Consider the following 19,575-nt stretch of genomic DNA (forward strand, 5'->3'; position numbering starts at 1 on the left):
GATTACATTGACTTGGGCTATACAAAAATTCCACCTCTGGGTATGCCTTTACTTTTGATGGAGGTGTTGTTTCTTGGATGTCCATGGTGTAGAAATGCACACCCTTACCTACTATAGAGGCAAGTTATATTGCAACCACTGAGGCTTGTAAGGAGACTCTATGATTAGGCAGTCTAGTGGTGTAGACCTTGGTATTACTATTATTCCTACATTGTACTTGGATTCTATGCAGTTGGCCGAAAATTCAATCTTCAATGTGAAGACTAAGCACATTGAGGTGCACTATCACTTCATTAGGGAATCCTTTATGTACATTTGTAGTTTCACTTTTTTCTTGTTCTCTCCTCACTCGAGGCACATTTGTCTTTAAGTGGAGGTTATTGGGGGTAAAGAGGCATGTGTCTATGCCACCATGTATTTACTACACACACTATGACAATACACTTGTACACTATAGATAGCGAGTGTTCATCATTGTTTATTCTTTATTCTTTCAATGACTATTGGATAAGGGAAGGCTGAGGACACATTATGACTATTGGAGTTTTTCACATCTTGTGTTTATCTCTCTTACTCTTTGCTCCATCCTCCATAACTCTTGCTTTTGCTTGTGTGCTTATCTCTTGCTTCACCCTTTCATTACTAGCTATGTAGTCTCCAAGTGCTTTTACTAGATTGTTTTGAAAGTTGATTAGTACTCAAATATACTAATAACATGGTAACGATACTCAAATATATTAATAGCAAGCTTTGTTATGTATTTATGATGTAACTATGTTAATATTGATTATACTAATATATTATGTTGATAGAAAATCTTATAAATCATGTTAACATTGAAATATCATAGATTAATAATGAAACATTATGACATTCATATAAATGATATGCCATATTTATTAAGTTAACATTCCATTATATTAAAGTTGATATTAGCAACAGTATATAATCTTTCTTATATTAATATAATATATTAATAATACATTATGCTAATTATCTTAACATTACAGAAATATAGAGCATCATATGAATATATAATATTAATAACAATATATGTATTAGATTAGTATAGATTAATATATTTAATTCACGCACGTATGCACACACACACACACATTACAATTCTCCATGGCTCATTTCTACAAGGTATAATGCAAAAAAGATATTGACTTGTTGTAACATAACATTGGTAATTTAATATGATACACTTCTTCCTAGTAAGTTTACACCAACTATACTTACCAAGTGATGTTTCAACCTTGGAATTTGTTATCAAGCTTCATGAATGATGAATAGTAAAGGGGCACAAGTTGCAGAGAGTGGGTCTTATACTAATGAACTATGCAATGGCCTATGCGAAAGATATCATGCTTACCTCTCTATTTAGTATATAGTTTGAAGATGAAATTTGGTGGCTGGTTGTAGTTGAGGTGCTCATGAAGAGCCACAATGTTCTCCCTTGGATCTTCCAACAAACTCCATATCTAGATATAATTTCCAAGCAAGCATGCGGCGAGGTGCTCTATGTAGAAGAGTTGGAGAATTCAATATCAATTGGCAATTGGGTAATGATCTTAAGACACCGAAGTGTATGTTCAATTGTGATACTAAGGCATTAGCATAATTGCCTTGTCTATTTTTCATAAAAGCAAACAGTTATTCTAAGGCATTAGATTATATCAATTGGAATGGAGAAGTAATGGCTTGCAATAGAAAATGCCATGAAATAGATAACATCTTGACAAAAACCTAGAAAGTGATATCTTGAATTGACATTGAGAATGTCCATTTTTTCTATTTTCATTGCCTCATGCACATATTTGACAAGTTATTGAAATTATATGTCAATTATGTGCATATAATAAATCCTCCCTCCAAACGAGAAGCAACTTTTGAGAAAATCAAAAAGTCATTAAATTTATTAGGTATACACTTTTCTAGAAACTTCTAAAAGATTCAAGAAAGTTCTAGAAGATTCTAAGAAGGTTTTAGAAACATTCTAGAAGAGTATTTGCATCAATGCTTACATTAACATCGCTTATGTTATTGCTCATGTCATTGGTGCTTATGTTATCCAATAATGTTATCAACCCCCTTAACCTCCTCAACTCTAGTATAAATAGGGATCTTGGGCTAAAAGACCTTTAGTCTTGCAAATGCCAATTGTGAGGCTCCTACAAGGTAAGTCTTCTCTAGTTCTAGTTCAAGCCATGTATCTCTAGGTCTTGTCTTGTATTTGATCTAGTCTTGTATCAAGATCTTGTCTTGCATCGAGAATCTAGATGTTAGAAGTAGTCATATCATAGGTTCATGGGCATCCACGACTTTATGTATGGGGAGACTACATTTGTTGTTGCATTTGTAGTATGGGTCCATTTACACACTTGATTGTTGGTAGTCTGTTGACCATTAGGCCATTGTCTTTGTTGCCACATGGCTATCACTTTGTGCGTTGATTGTACTGTGTTTGAACTTTGTGGCATGCATGTGCTACCATCATTAACCTTGCTACTATTGTGATAGCCTATCATGCATTGACTGGCATGCCCAAACGTCTTCTGTGACCTATGTTTTGATGTTTGCTCTGTCTATCTGTGTGTAACTATGTAGTGACATCCAATATGCACATTGACATGGCTTGGATAGGGTACCTGCATGCTATTGACGTGGTGGCCTGCTCGTGTTTTGGTGATTGGTGTTTCCTTTTAGTCAAATACATCAGACATCTAGCACTAGCTTGGTGTCATTAATGTCATGTCATTTGTTTGGGTGGTGACTTTCGATTCATGCATTAACAACTTGTTGCCTCTTGTCCCATTTTTGATTGTTTTATGGTTGGTTAATGTTCTCTCTTAAGGCTTGTTCATGTGCACATTCTTTAACAATTGCTCATATGCATACCCTGGGTCTCATCCTTTATGCTGTTGTATATGTGTATTCTATTTTGGTTTGAGCTTAAGTGTTTACAAGCTATTCACACTCCGCTTGCTCCTCTCTCCTTCCCAACGTAACTATGTAAGTATCCTTTCTCATTTTTCATATCATCATGTCACCTCCTTGTACTAAAAGCAACCAAAACTAAAGGTCTCTAATTTTGCTCATTGGAAGCTATGTATGAAGGCTTGGTTTGTGTAGAAAGATCTATGGTAGGTTGTTGTAGGTTTCGAGTCCAAACCGAAGTGTCCATTGACCCCCTCCAAGTGGCCCAATAAGGATGATGAAGATTTTAGGAGGAGCTTTTTGAATGGGAAGGCAAGGATGCCAAGGCCTTTACTGCTTTGGTACGCTTGCTTCACCTAAGTGTTTCTCCTACCATTTAAACCTTGGAGACCTCCATTGAAGTTTGGGATTAGTTGTAGGATCTTTATGAGTGGCAATCTTTTGCAAGGGCTATTGCTCTTCAAGGTCAATTGAATAACATCATGTTTAATTCTCAAGACTTCATGCATGCATTCCTATTGAGGTTCAAGATTATTCATGATTAGTTACTCACCTTGGGGGTATCCCTTACATCCTTTCACTTATCCACCTTGGTTCTAACTAAGCTTCCTCCCGAGTATGATATGGTGGCTCAAGCTTTGAGGGTCCAAGTTTCCACTCTTGATCTTGATTTTGATGATCTTATGTTTCTCTTGCTTAACAAGGAGTCTTTGTCTATAGACAAGGAAAGGTTTCGATTGATGGTGATGATATTAAAAGAGCCTTGGTAGTATCTTCAAAGACTAAGATGAAGCATGTTCATTGCTATTCCTGTGGGAAGTAGGCCATCTCTTTAAGGATTGTTCAAAGAAGGCTACCAAATCCAAAGAGGAGGGCAAGAAGCTAGATACTTCATCTTCAGGCTACTCTGAGACTTGAGTTACCGAAGGATACTCAGGCCAAGGTGATCCATGAAGCGGTCTTCTAGGTATGTTGCACCCCCTCACATGCTCCTAATCAAAAGGGGCAAGTGTGAGGGTGGAGAGAGCACATGCTGATGCTCTTTTGTTATTGGTGGATTTGATGTGTGTCATCGAGTTCACATATTTTGGAGATTCAAACCTTGGACTCATGTATCTAGCACCAAGTTCATGCTGGGAAAAGTGACACGATGTGTTTTTTTGGTCTTGCATGAGGGGACCCAAAGGGCATGTTGATGCTCTAGTGGAGGAATCTTGGTGTCATGATGAGCTATCCATGGAACTTTTGTGCCTATAGGAGGTATAAGATAGCTAGCTCGACTACTTTTCTTTTAGAGAGGGATTATGGCATTTGGAATTTTTCTTTAAGGTATATCTTACCAAGGTGCATCCCTGGTATTCTTATTCATTGCTTGCTTGTTCACCCATGCTTTGAGAGAGGGTGTTAAAAGTGGTCATATCATAGGTTCATGGGTGCCTAGTGCCTTATTTATAGGCACTCTCTTTATTTTTTATTTGCTTATTGGCCAGCCTATTTGATGGTAGGACAATTCCTTTATTTTTGTCTACAAAAGGAGAGTGTGGCCATAGTCCATTATCCATACATTCATGTACTTGCAGATACTAGATGTAGACAGAGGAAGCTTGTAGAGTGTGAGACAATGCTCAACCATTGTACTCTTGTCATCGTGGTTTCATATTCCCCATTACATATTGTGCATTGTCTCATTCATCGATCTTGTATCTATTCCATTGTGTGTTTTTCTCTTCTAACACTAGCCTTGTTCTAAACACCATTATATCAATCTTTTATCATGAAGTATATTATTGTAATTTCTCTTCTTATAATAAAGAACATGACACATTTTCAACTTTACTAATGTATTCTTTTTTACTTATATAGTTTAGCATAAAAAGGTGGTGAAACATATCTATAATGAAATAAACATATAATATGGCATATGATGAGTCAAAATGAAGGGTTCAAATGGGCACACATGTGAATGCTCCTTAAACCCTTTTTAGTAAGCTTCATATAAATAGAGCTTCTTCTTATGCTTATTCTTTATTTCACACTTTTGTTACTATTTTTTTCATTCTTTTCTAATCCATCTCATGGCTTGCACCAAGCAAACTACACGATAACATCTGCTACTAGGCAAAGGCCAAGGCTAAGTATTCACCAATGTACCATGGCTGGGCAAGGAGATCATTTTGCTTGGTTCACAAGCTCCATCAACACAACTTTCTCATTTAGTGCCCCTACATTCCCTCATTGATCCAAAGGTTAGAAGACTTTCCCTCAACTAGCGTTGGAGACTTTTAAAAGAGCCCACAAACAAGAATATTGTTCTAAAGATGAAGTAGTAAGTGAGCAAGAGGAGGGTAGCAATAACAACTAGGAGGATATGGATGGGGCAACATCTATATGGATGACAAAGGCAATAATAATGATGGTGAGGGCAACAATACTAGTAGAAACAACAATGGGGGTGAAGGTGAAGATTGGGAGAAAGGGGACAATGACATTAACAAGTTTGAGAGTGGGTTAGATAGACATGTGGCTTAAGTGCAACCATCACTAGAGGACACTTAGTGGGCAAGGGCTCCATGTGATGGCCTAAGCTACAAACTGACTAGCGCTTCCTTGTCCTACTCTTCAACTAGCCCTCCTCATTGCTTCACAACCAAACATGGCTAAGTAATCTAATCTCATCTCCACTCTCAACATCAATCTCAATCCCAATCTTAGTCTCAATAAGCTTAGGATTGTCAAGCACCATAAGGTCTAGCAGGTTGAGTCCTAGGGCAAAGGCTAAAGAGGAGAAATAATTATCACTTGGCAGTTCTTAGAAAGAAGGTCCAACTCAATGAGTATTAGGCCAAAGGCTAAAGAGAATAAATAATTATGACTTGGTATTTCTTAGAAAAATATGTAAGTACTAGAGGACACAAAGCTATTGATAAAGGAAACCACTCTTAGCATGTACAGTGAAGGAAATACTTTGGTCTTATGGAGACCAATTTCACATGCAAAGGACTAGCATTGGAGACTATCTAGGAAGCCTCAAAAGCTTACCTTATTGGTATTTTTGAGCACACAAACTTAATTTTAATCCTTATTTTGGATTTTTAAAATAATTTACTTGCTCTTCTTTTTGGTTGGTCAACAATCAAGTATGCACATTTAAATGTGAGGGAGTACTAGTGTAAAAAACATTTTTGACTTTAAAAAAGTTGTTCACCTACTTGTTATAGCATGAGCAAGGCTAGCCTTCTCGCTCACCCCTACAACCCTTTCAATACCCATAGCATGCAATACCCTTCTACATAGGTGTGTATTGAATATGTGCTTCACTAGGTCTTTCATAAGAATAATCTTGTGCACGATTGAAGTGATAGTGTAAACACACAGTATCTTCCACATGGCCTTCACAATTGTGAGTTAGATCTATGTTCAGAGTGCGATGTATGTATGATGGTGATATCGCCAGTCTCTGGATTCGATTGATTTAGTGTGCAATTAAGGCTTCATCATGAAATCTCCCTAGCCCTTTAAGCAACTTGCAAAATCATCGATGTTAAGCATAACCTACATCAACATGAAGTTAGCTCAAAATAATGTAAATAGGAATACAAAATTTTGATGTTGTATAGAATCTATATAACTAGCATGATGATGTAATTATTAGTTTTGATTTGGTATATTGAAAGTGGAATGTTATTACAATATCTATACTTAAGTAGGACGAACACTCTATTATCGAAGCAACTCAATGTGTTATTATCCAATCTTAATCAATATTTTGGATTTTTAAAATAATTTACTTGCTCTTCTCCTTGGTTAATTGACAACCAAGTGTGTGCATACCGAAGCGATAAAGTACGAGAAAAAAAATTGACTAAAAAAAATATTTTTCATAGGATAGAGCTTACAAATGCTTTAATGTGTCAAAAAATGACAAAAAGAAAAAGGATAAAGAGTCCTCTAGGTCTGCTTTCTTAGCATAGTGCAAGCAAGCCATGGCCTTCTTGTTCACCCCTATAACCCTTTTGATATCCATGATATGCAATATCCTTCTACATAGAGATGTTTAAATACATCCCTCACCAAGCCCTTCATAACAATAAATAGGCCCTCAGTGCTTAGATTCTCTTGGCACTTAGCATTGGGATTCGAAAGCATGTTTCCTGTGGCAAGAGGATGCATAACAATCTAATATAAGGAACATAATCCAAACTTCCAAAGCTTTGGCAACTTAAACAAATACAATGCTAAATATATGAAGATGCAATATAATATGGAAATGTAGGACTCAGTGATATGTAGAGAGTGAAAGATCAACATTAGCACAATCAAGCCTAAACTACATCTCCAAAGAACCCTTATTATCATTTCTAAAAGTTCCTCAAAGATAAATACATTCAATGGTAATATTTATTCACATTGAGCCTATTATTCTCACACATTAAGTCTCATTTAATGGCGATTTCTATTCGCATTGAGCCTATAATATTACATAAATTTGACAACCCCCCCATAAACTATATTGAAAATTACTTCTTCCTCTCTCTCTCCCTCTCTCTCTCTCTCCTCACATAATTAATAATTAATAACATACACGTATAATTATATATATAATGCATTTGTTAAAAATTAATTGATATAATAATAATAAATATATCTAATTAATTATTATACACAATGAATTGTATCAAAGCATCAATAACTATACTATATATTATAATTATCATTAAAGTAATAATATATGAAAGATAATTAAATATAATAGTTATTAATTAAAATAATAATAGATTAATTATATTACATATTATAGCCATACAATAATATATATACATAATTCATTATATGTATATATACTAATCTATTTATTTATTATTATTATATATATACACCATATCCTTTAGTAACAATTAATTAACATATTGAGAGTTAAAAATTAATAGGTAATCGATTATGTTAATGTGTTAATAACTACAACTAATAGGTATATTATTGAATTATTGTACAGTTATATATTATATCATCATTATCATTTATTATTTTATATAATAAATATAATGATATATGTGATTATACTTATAAATCAATATATTACTAATTATAAATTAGTATAACTTATATAATAATACATATAATTATAATTATACATATACATATAAATTATTGTATATATATTAATGATTATAACACATGATACTTAATTATAATTACAATGCGACATGAGAGAGAGAGAGAGAGAGAGAGAGAGAGAGAGAGAGAGAGAGAGAGAGAGAGAGAGAGAGAGAGAGAGAATAAATATAATCCACTTAACCTTTAGGAAAAAGCCTTTTCAACTTATTATTGAGTTACATAAGCTTGGGAGTCTTTTTGTTGGTTTGCGATCCCTAAGGCAAAGATTTAAATAATATATTGAATAGATATTGTGTGTGTTTGAAGTGATGGTATAAGCACAAAATACCTTTGATAAGGCCTTCAAAATTGTGAATTTGATATGCATATTTAAGGTAAATAAGATATGTATGATAACAATATTAACAATCTATATTCGATTGTAGTGCATGTAATTAAGATGTTCTTTTTGAGAACTCCCCAACCCTTCTAGTAACTTATAAAATCATTGATGTCAAGCACAACTCACATTGATAAGAAGATAGCTCAAAATAGTGTGCACAATAAGATAACATCTCAAAACAAACGATTGTTACATTTCTTGCTCCTTATCGACAACCACCTATGACACTTTAGTAAAGTTCAAACAAGATTTAAACCACATCAATGTGAAGGATATTTTGTTGTGTATCCTATTTGTAGCTCCCTCACCCCACGATGTCGAGTCATATTGATGTGCGTTGATAGCTCCACCTTGCACCCGTGACAAGGTTCCTTACTGTGCCTCTAGCTTACCATGTACATACTTCCTTGATATGAATATGATGTTATGCCCTCAAGATGGGCCATTCTTCAAAGTTTGAGCATTGTGCCTTCTGTGTCGCATTCCGTGTCATGTTGGGGTGTCCAGTGACATATTAGAGTTGGCATTATGGCCAGGTTGGGAAATGGGTATAGTGCTTCTTTGGAGCCTAGATGAGGTCAAGAGAGGGCCCCGCGCAAGTATCTGAGGGCCAAACCATCTACTTGACTTGCCATCACCATGACTTATATTGCTTTGAACTCTTGGTTGCCAACAACAACATGCTCCTTCGAGTTGATGGTATCTCCAAGAGCCACCATAGCACCACATACTTTTTCAAGTTGTGGATTGCTAAATTTCATAAGCAAGTTCGCTCATATTAGGAGGAATTCATTGGTAATTACTAGCCTTTACAATGCCTCATCATCCTTGCTCCAAAATGTTTCTCCATATCATGGATAAAAATAAATTAGATGTTGTCAATAAAGACTCGTGTTGTCAAGATGACAATTTGCATTAGTTGTATTTGACTGGTCCTCTTTTGCACTCCAACCACTTTGCGAACTAGTGCTCCCAACTACTATTAGCTCTATCCACCATAAGATCTAGAGCTTTTTATTCATCTACAACCTCAACTTCTCTTATTATACCAAAGAGCTTTGGATGATATGCATTTTTGTATTGCAATCCTCCCACTTGGTCTTTAAAACTCATTGTAATATAAGGCGTCCCACCCTCATTGAGCAATAAAACAAAGATAGCCATCTACAAGAGAGAGTTTGTTCTATCCTAATTATACTATGTCCTTGCCTCTCAAGGGGTGAGCGACTTGAAGAAGGCGAATGTGAGATTATCTAAAAAACAAACTTAGTCATTTTGCAAAAGGCCCAATTATCAATGTACCTAAGAAGATTTATGGCATACAATCCTCATTGGAATCCTAAAAGTCCACAACATACATCAAAAGATAATCACTCATGTAATGAAGAGGGTGGTCCAAACTTAAAGCTTGAACTGCCCTCTTCATTACATGAATAACTATCTTTGATGTCACAAGATGATGTCGTAATAATTGAGTTGGGAGAAAAGACTTGGTACAAGTGTGATCTCCTTGTTGCAAACTTTGTGCTTTAGAGAAATTGAAAGAAGTTAACAAAAGTGAATTCCATTGAGAGGGAATAAGAGATGGTTTAAGAGGTATTTGAGAGAGAAGTGATAAGAGTTAAAAATTGAAAATGAGGGTTATTTATTAGTTTACATAAGCAATGGATTTAGTAGAAAATTTTAAAATTCCATATCTTAAAAATTAATAAAAAAACCAAATGTTAAAATAATCAAAAGCGTAAAATATTAACAAATTAAAACATATAAACAATAAAAAATAACATGTAATTTATTTATTGTAAACGATGGATACTCCATTCAACCAAAAGGATGAAAAAGCTCATCTAAAAAAGAAAACAAATTAATAAATGGATGACATACACACCTTTTCCACCCTATTGGTCCACCTCAAATCTATTGCAATTAAGAAAATCATTAACTCCTAAGCTAAAAAGCTCTTTTCGAGTCCATATTTCCCCTAATATAAGGGGCCGAACAATACACATTTCTATACTATTTCAAGCATACATAATCTTTATGAATACATACCAATCTTATTGTCTTGTCATAAAACTTTAGTATTATAGTGATGAATATGCTTAGGGTCTAAATTTGATTAGCACATTTTTAATATATGATGCACTCAAGACTTAATTAAAACATGTGGCAATCGCATAAGTATAAATGAAAAGACTAATATTACAATAATCAACATGCTTAGGCTCTAAATTTGATTTGCACATGTTAAAATGTATGATGCACTCAAGACTTAATTAAAACATGTAGCAATCCCCTAGGTATATTACAACAATCAACATGCTTAGGCTCTAAATTGGATTAGCACACATTATAATATATGATGCACTTAGACTTAATTAAAACATGTAGCAATCCCCTAGGAATAAATGAAAAGACTAATATTACAACAATCAACATGGTTAGGCCCTAAACTAGATTAGCAAGAGTTTTAATATATGATGCACTTAAGACTTGATTAAAACATGTATCAATCCCCTAGGTACAAATGAAATACTAATTACGTGGAAGATTCTTAATAATATTGGTAATGGTGGCAACAAGGTATTTATGCCACTTTTAAATGAGAAGGCTTTGTAAGGTTGATACCAAAAGCCCATGCATACAACATTTTCAACGGTTACATCAAAACACAATGCTCTCTATTTCAGAGGAATTGGCTCTTGTTTTGAATGCGTCCCAGCTTTGCAAGCTCATTGTGTAATTCCAGGTTATGCCTTCTTATCTATTAGAATGCAATTCGAACTTGGCAATGTTGCTATTTTTGTGGTACAGTCAAGTCACTGATACACCCTAAAAGGATCACCAAGGCTGCAAGCAAGCTTAGGTGTTTGGAACATGGATGATTGGACAGTGTTGGTCTTTCCGATACATCATAATTGTTTATACATCTGACCAATCTCTCTGAGAGAGAGAGAGAGAGAGAGAGAGAGAGAGAGCAACTGCACCTCCGTCTGTAAAAATTTGTTGTTGTGGCAGCCTCTGTTCCTAGTTCTAGATTTGGGCCTATACATTAATCGGGCATGGGGGAACTCAAGACCTCAAGCTCTTCTGCTGGCTTCTTTACACCAGCAGCTTTGATCGTACAACAGATGAAGCAGACACAGGAAGTTTCTGTGTACCGATCTTGCTCAAACTTCGCGCATCCTCCCCCCTCATTCACCAGCATCCTTCTTGTTCTTCCAGAAGCTCAATCCTATTCCTACTGCCAGCACTGATATGACTACACCCAAAGATGTTTCTGTGCCTATATGAAAACCTAGCACAAACATACACAGAAGTCTTCCATTAAACAAAGATCTCGACAAGGTGTATATTAGTGAGAAAAGAGTCCTTTGTTATTCGTCCTTACCAAAAAAATCTGCAACCATTTTGGAACCGATATATCCCAAAACCACTGCAATCGAAGGCTGCACAAAGGAAAACAACTATCATCCCCAATTTAGACCCTGTGCTAGCTTGCCATGTGAATAAGGCAGCGAATATCAATTTCACCAAGCACATTCATAGTGGTCCTAAGATATCTCGGTCCAGACGATACACATCCTAGAAACAGAAATATGTTAGGTTCTTTCTTCTCACTATCCGAGGTTGGGATCAGCGTTGTAAGCATTGAGTTGACCAGCCTTCTTTTCTAAATCTTCAAAGCTTTGGAGACAAGATCTACAGCTTTTGGGACAACAAGTCCACTATTCTTGCAGAAATTTGTGTGAACAAAAGAGTGGACTCCATGTAAGCTCAACATGCTCTACTAAGAAGTATACATGGCTTCGTAGATGATAAATGCATTCAAGTACTTTATGCTTACTTATGACTACATTTTTGTCAAATAAGTGCTTGTAATGTCACCTGAAGGTAGTCGAGCTCATCCATGCTACTAGATATCAATGTGTAAAGTGATCGGAGTCCTGAAAACAGATGGCATAAACATTACCACACATGTATCAATAAATCAGATAGTTGGGAAACGAGCATTTTCAATACCTAGGATGGCAAATATATTGGATGAGAAAACTATCAGAGGATCTCGGGTTACACCGAACACTGCCGGTATAGAATCCACCTACACAAAAGTGAAGCTTGATCACTGATGGTCGACCAGTCACTAAATTTTTCGAGGCTTCAGAAGCCAATTACACTGAAATTATTTTCATCTGAAAAGAAAAGACTACAGTTTAAAATTTTAACTCCTGGAACTATTGATTACAACTATAGATTTGGAGTGTGCCACATGTGAACAGAAGCATTGTTTACAACTCGACAATTTTGCTCATTACGACAACTGCAATAAGCATGCTTTTGGAGCATGCCAAATTCCAATCATGTAGAAAAGCAGTTTTTACCAGGAAAAGGTATGGGACATTCTCATGAGAATAATATCCTCAGGCATGATAATAACATGTCCTCTCCAATGTGAAGAACTGCCAATGCCCAACCCCTGAATAACTACTTTGATTAGTTAACACTTGCAAAGTGGGCATCTGCTATTTGGTGCATAACCAGCCTCAGTTCTAGCCTGATTTTGTAGCAACATTTTAATACCCATCGTCTCATACTATTTGAGGATGACCATTCTTCTAGGACAAGCATGAAAATTTGACTCACTTGTCGTCAGCTTGCTTCCAAGTGCCATCCCACCCCTTGCTTCACTGATCAGTCCAGCTGGTCATCTTCTCCCTTCATTGCATTGCTCTCCCTTCCCCCTTGCCTGCACCACCTCACATCCTACCTGCCTGTTTCTCTCACCATGCCCTCCATCTCACCTTTGCCTGCTGTCTCTCTTTTGCTATAGACCATCATGTCTCCTGCCGACCACCCTACCCCTTCGTCTGCCCATCACCTCTGTTCTGCATGCTTCCTCCTCGCCCTTCTCAATTGCCCTTGACTGCGCAAGTCTGCCACTCCCTTGCAGTGTTCTTACCCCATTTTTCTGGCTTGCAAGTCCTGGCATGAGATTCCCCCTCTTAGTTAACAAGCTCGCGTATAATCTTCTCTAAGAGTAGCTTAGCAATGGAGAGGATGAGGAGACTGTGGATAGATCATCGAACACTCCCCTCTCATGCTAAACTTAGAGATTGACTTCACTCCACTCTATGCATCCAGTCTTCACATATTGCCAAGGCCACTCCAATGGGACATGGGATTTTTATCATTGACTCACCTTAGTGGAGGCTGCACAATAGCTACTTGTTAGCTCCTCGTGGGAGTCCTTTGGTTCCATGATGGTGGAAAAAGAAAAGAAAGAAGATGGAGAGAGAACCACACACTAAGCACACACGAGCCTAAACTTTCATTCTCTTTTTGAATCTTATATGCAAGAGTGATTAGGGTTTTATCAATTTAGCCCTTTGACTTGTTGCATTTGAGTACTGTGCTTTGCTCTACTATATTGCTTCCAGATGGATCAACAAATTGATCAAGCTTCTAGCTTTCTCACTCATTTCCTCAGTACTTGGACAACTCCTTTGCGCAAGACTTGCAATGGAGTTTTGACACTTAGTGAGAGCTTTGTTTACTTTTTAGAACAATTTTACTAACCTCATGCATACATGCAATGATTGGTGCAGGTGTACTTAAGTAGTGGCAATCTTGGACAACAGAAGGATTTCTACTATCATTGCGATAGTGGTAGGCAAAGGCACTATTTGCTTGCAGGCCACAATCATTGGGCTGCCCAACCAATGTCCACAGTGACATGAGTTTGGACACCAGGTTGCAGAGTATGCCCATTGCCTTGTTCCAAGTATAAATCCGCCTTGTATGAGACCGTTCAATAGGCAGAGCCTTAGATTGAGATGCATGATTATGGAATCATTAGAGTTCAATGTACATGGTGAGGGTAAGGTGTTAGACCCTTCCTAGTAGCCCTAGCAAAGAGAGAGAGCTTGAGGAGGTGCCACGATTTGCTAGCATACAACCCCTTAACAACAAGCTTCTACTTATCAGGAGTGTCACCCTCCTCTGCTTCCATCTCCTTCCCTTCCTCCACCCATGCCCCCTCCCTCACCTCCACTTGTCTCTACATCCAACGATAGCCTCATCCATCCCCTGGTCCCTCGGTCAGCAAGATTTGTAAGGATGCCCTGAATGCAAGGCAACAATGCTAGGAGGAGAAGAGAGCTCAACTCTAAAAGAAACCATACAGTTAGATGCATGGGATGCCTGCATGACTGTCCCTAGTCAACATAGAGGACAAGAGGATGACATTCTCATTCAAAGCTGCTACAACTTTCTTGGTGTGGAAATGAACACTATATCAAAGAATTCTCTTTGGTACATTGACCTATCACAACTAGGGATCAAATTCATGGCCTATGGCCAATATGGGAGAGTGCAGACTTGCTGAAAGGAGGTGATGGGGCTGGCCACTAATTTCTACAAATGCTATTTTAAGTAGGACTAGGTTTTGACATGAGTTCTCCTTGTAGGGTGTAGGTGAAACCAACCTTCCTTCTGTGGATGGGTGATAACTCCTTGATTACAACTTAGTTATAGCAGCAACATTTATTACAAAACTGAGAAATGCAAATTAACTCACAATCTTGGACAATGGACACCCTATTGACCCCAAAACTGGTGCTCCTTTCGGTAGTTCTTTAACTTAATTGAAGAAGAAGAAGATGTACAATGGGATTTTCCCAATCCCTTTTAATATTCCAACTCCCCTTGCTATCCACAATTTGATTTGCCCCTTCATTCAACAATCAATTGGCCTTCACTTGTTTTGATGGAGATAAAAAATGCCCCAAATTAGCCTGATAGTTATCTTCCTCCAATGATTAGTTTTCAACCTTCCTCCCGTGGTACACTGCTGCTTTTTCTAGATTTTAACCTCCCACTACTTTGTTTTGGTGACCAACCTACTATCCTCATTATTCAGCACTCTCTCATCTCTGATTGGTGGTTACTACACTTGGGATCCATCTCTAGTGGATGTCACTCTCCGACACTATATTGCTCTGCCCTTGGACATTTTGTACACTCTTGTGTTTATTTACAACATTCATTCACTTTAGAGTTTCCTCTCTGTGTTTGAGTTTTGAGTTTTTGCATTTAGGATTTGAGCCTTGCTTATCTCTGTCTAAGTCTTTGTGTTTCAGTCTTGGTAGAGCATGCTATGTTTTCTCAATGCAAACCCTAGCATATCTTCACACGTAAGCCACTGAAGGAACCAATCATGTAACCACAACCACGATCAATGTAACGGAGTCCAAATCTAAGCTCAAAAGCATGCCATAGCATGTCGGAAACTACACATAATAATTGAAGTAGTGGTACATCCACGGAGTACACCATAAAGCATCAATGAGCATTAGGCATAAGCTTTTCATTGATGAATGCTTGCTACCTTGTTAATACAACACTGAAATGACAGTGAAATCTGTGCTATTTCAAGTTCAAATTAGTCCCAAAAGCATAAACATATGATCCGGGCACTAAAATAGCATCCACAAAGCATCAAACATGCATTATGGAATTTATTGTTTGCTGTCCAAACCAAAATTATTTTGTTCTATATGAAATAGAGAATAGAAAACTGCACATAATTAACTCTATGAGTACCGAGATCTAGCTAAAGAATGCCTAAATCCGATACCGTAGGTAAAAGTTACGGCCAAAATATGATGGTGCTGTCAAGTTGCCATAGTTGTCCTCCATGACTTCTATAGAATGCTATCTATCCACTCAAAATGGATAAAATGGCTGTTGCTCACCTCAATAAGCACTCAAAAAAGCTCAGCTAAGCCTTGGGAAGCTCCTCAACAAGTAGCAAATAATGAAGAAGCTCCTTGAATGGTTGGCTCTAATACTAGTTGAAGGTAGAGCCCAAATGGAAGCATTCATACAGAAGCAAGAGCTATGGCGGATGAAGCAAGAGAGAGAGACATCGTATGTGGAAACTCAAATAGTCACAATGTGTGACCGGCCTTTCCTTATTCAAATGTCACTGAAGGAAAAAAGAATGAAGTGACAATGATGGGTGCCCGCCACCTACAGTGTACAAGTGTGTGGATACTGTCAACGTAATGAATACACGAGCTATTAGGCACAAGCATCTTTACCCCCAACAAGTTGTACTGTGGAAGACTATCTTAAGCCTTTAGCTTAGATTCAATTCGATGCCTATCTATCTCTTTGAACCACTCTCTCTTTTCATTCTTTGTTTTTCCTGCAATAGGTAATTTTCTTAATTACAAAAAGAGTACAAGATTACATGATTACAAGATGCACAATGGCTCTAGGCCATTGTGCATAACCCTACTTTACAAAATGATCAAATAACTAAAAGAGTACAAAAGTCACGCCAAAGAAACAGCAGAGGTTGTGGTATGCCGAGAAATCAAGACCTCCCTAGAAACGAAATCACTGTGTTGAATAAGGTTAAGCTGCCAATGTAAAAGACCTTTCAACTTGCTAAGGTGAGTTTGCACCCTAGATGTGGAATTAAAAACAAAAGCATTCCAAGTTGTCCAATTGTTTCAGCAACCCCAAAAATGGAGAGATGGAAATAGAATCTTCATACATGATTGTACTAGAGAAGGGTATTTGGGCCAAGCAAAGACCCAATGAAAGCAGTGTAGTGACATGCCAACCACATGTTACCAAATAGCAGATAACAGGGACCAAATTTTCTATGCCAAAGGGTACAAAAGGAAATGGTGGCGAGAAATATCCACAATGGTGAGGCACAAAAAACAAGCACCATTTGAGATGTGGCGTATTTCAAGTGCTGTGGCAAGAGGTAGCCCACCAACCATGGCACACCAAGGAAGAATTTGCCTAGATTTGTGTATGCCCCAGATAGTATTGGCCCTAGTGACCAGCCAATGGTGGTCTTTGATCATAAGATGGTACCCTTGATTAGATGAAGCCTTTTCTAGTTCGACTCAACCTACAAAGTTCCAATCCTGCCGAGGTCGATCAAGAACGAGGGTACGAAAGAGCTCTCTAGATTGCAGTGTTGTCAACAAGTGGTTCCACAAGTCCCTGCAACCTCAAGGAATGCGAAAAAGCCTCCCGATGTTGTGGAAAGACATCAATCCCCAGCGAGTCACTGGAGTGGTGACAAAAATCGAAGATAAGCCTAGTAGTGCCATGTGATTAAATTTATGGCGAGCCTCTTGCTTCCCATCCCACACAATTAGCTAACACTGCTAGCAATTCCATTTGAAAAGAGTTAGTAGCCAAACAATCTTTGCAAGGTACCACTCCACCTTTTGGAGAATCGACTTCCATCTCCACCTTTTGGAGAATCAACTTCCATGAGTAGATGAGTTGGGCGAGCAGGAAGGAAGAGAATAAGGAGCAGGGGGGCATTAGCATTAAGAACCTACCACCAAGAACCGGGGATGGTCGTTTTACCATGAACCACACCTTGCTCTTTCAAAAAGAACAAGGCATCAAAGACCCAAGGGTGTCAATTAGTGCACATGGCACGAAAGAGGAACCACTAAAGAGCAACCATGTGAGTGTGCACATTCAAAATAGGCCCACCACCCATAAGTTTAGAAGTTTAAGCATGACTTCAAGAGATCCATGAGATACGTGCATGTAGAGTGTCCTTTTTCCATAGCATAAAGCGAATGTGCCTAGTAAGAATCCTCAAGGTGGAGGAAGTCCAAGGCAGAAGAGGCAAAAATAATGCGAGTGAAGGAAGCATAATGGACTATGCCACTTTAAGGCAAAAATGGAAAGTCCAGGCTTGGGATTTCCAATACAAAAACTTCACCTCCAATTTCAAGGACATCCATCACAAAAATTGCTTGGGCTGAACGTCAACACCCAACAAGTAACCCAAATGTTGCATGACATTCCCATAGGGAATCACCATCTCTTGCCATTGCAAAGATTATAGATCTAGTTCAATACAATTGATGAGGTAGGATTCAGTTGCATTAATACAAAGACTAATGGAGGTTAGCTCGTTCCACTTTGAGAATCATAAGTTTGCCAAAGGGAGGAGAGAGACTAGCCAATTGTCTTGTGGTCACCAAGTGAGAAAGCATAGAAAGGACCGGATGGGCCACCATGGCAAAGAACAAGGGACTCAAAGGGAAACCTTGTTTGAGTGATTGTGCCAGAGTAATCGGCTCAAGGACCCACCATTGAACATGACCTTCAAAGAGGCATCCATGCTGATTGTGTGTATCAGACAGGACATGCGTGGACTGAAACCCATAACATGCATGAACTATACCAAAAAAGACTGATTCAAATAATCAAAAGCCCTTTCGAGGTTTAACTGCATGAGCATGACTTCTTGCTTGGAGTGCTTTGGATGGTCAATGGCCAAGTGAACATTCAATCCATTGTGCAAGATATTCCAGCCCTTGATAAATCCATACTGATTAGAGTGCACAAGGGTAGGGAGGTTGGCGCATGGCTACCAAAGCTTTGGCAAGAGTGGCAGCATAGGCTTCTCAAAACTCATTCATCAAGCCATCCCATCTTGGACTTTTATCCTTGGGTAAAAAACTCTCTCTCTCTCTCTCTCTCTCTCTCTCTCTCTCTCTAATTGAATTAAGTAGTAATATTTACATTAGACCAGCAGGTCAGTTAAGAAAAATAGACATAAATCAAAGGCTACCAAGACTCTAACACAAAAACATCACATAGAAAGGATAGCTAGTGTGGAGCAAACAATATCCATCCATGGAGCAGCAATGTCAAGAACAAACAGATCAGCTAACACCATAGAGGAGATCTGCCATAACACTAAACCACAAGCACGCACCACATGACCATGGATGCCCTAGGCTGAATAAAAAATAAAGGCATTCCGAGTACGTCAAATATGCCACATGGCTGTTCATCTAAGGAAATGGAAGAGGCAAGAATAATCTGAATGCAAAGTAGACATAGAGGTCATCTTTCCCATAATTCATGAACGACCTGATATCTGGTGCTGAGTCGCCTAGGACCACACACGGGAAATAAAACTCTAAATTTGTCAAGCAACAGGGAAGAGACAAAGAGATGAAGCAATGTCTCATCACATGTAGTACAAAATACAAAGTGACCACCAAAGATCTTGTGAGCAAGCAACCTGTCCCCAGTTAGAAGACCCCCAATAAGCAACCTCCACATGAACACTTTAC

General features: G+C 37.8%; 1 protein-coding gene across 1 annotated transcript in view; it reads right to left on the minus strand.

Annotated features, from left to right (window-relative positions):
* Positions 1-10,948: 10,948 nt before the first annotated feature.
* PDE149 (integral membrane TerC family protein) overlaps positions 10,949-19,575 on the minus strand; it is a 188,362-nt gene continuing 179,735 nt past the window's right edge. Inside the window, exons 12-15 of the mRNA XM_087699904.1 lie at positions 12,461-12,539; positions 12,326-12,384; positions 11,829-11,886; positions 10,949-11,735 (exon numbers count right to left, since the gene is read on the minus strand). Of these exons, the coding sequence (XP_087556030.1) occupies positions 11,632-11,735; positions 11,829-11,886; positions 12,326-12,384; positions 12,461-12,539 (300 nt within the window). The 3' untranslated portion in view covers positions 10,949-11,631. The remainder of the gene's footprint in view (positions 11,736-11,828; positions 11,887-12,325; positions 12,385-12,460; positions 12,540-19,575) is intronic.

This window comes from Lygodium microphyllum, chromosome 2, assembly GCF_053477565.2.
Source record: "Lygodium microphyllum isolate KBCC chromosome 2, Lygodium_microphyllum_v1.1.10, whole genome shotgun sequence".
NCBI classification, from domain to species: Eukaryota; Viridiplantae; Streptophyta; class Polypodiopsida; order Schizaeales; family Lygodiaceae; genus Lygodium; species Lygodium microphyllum.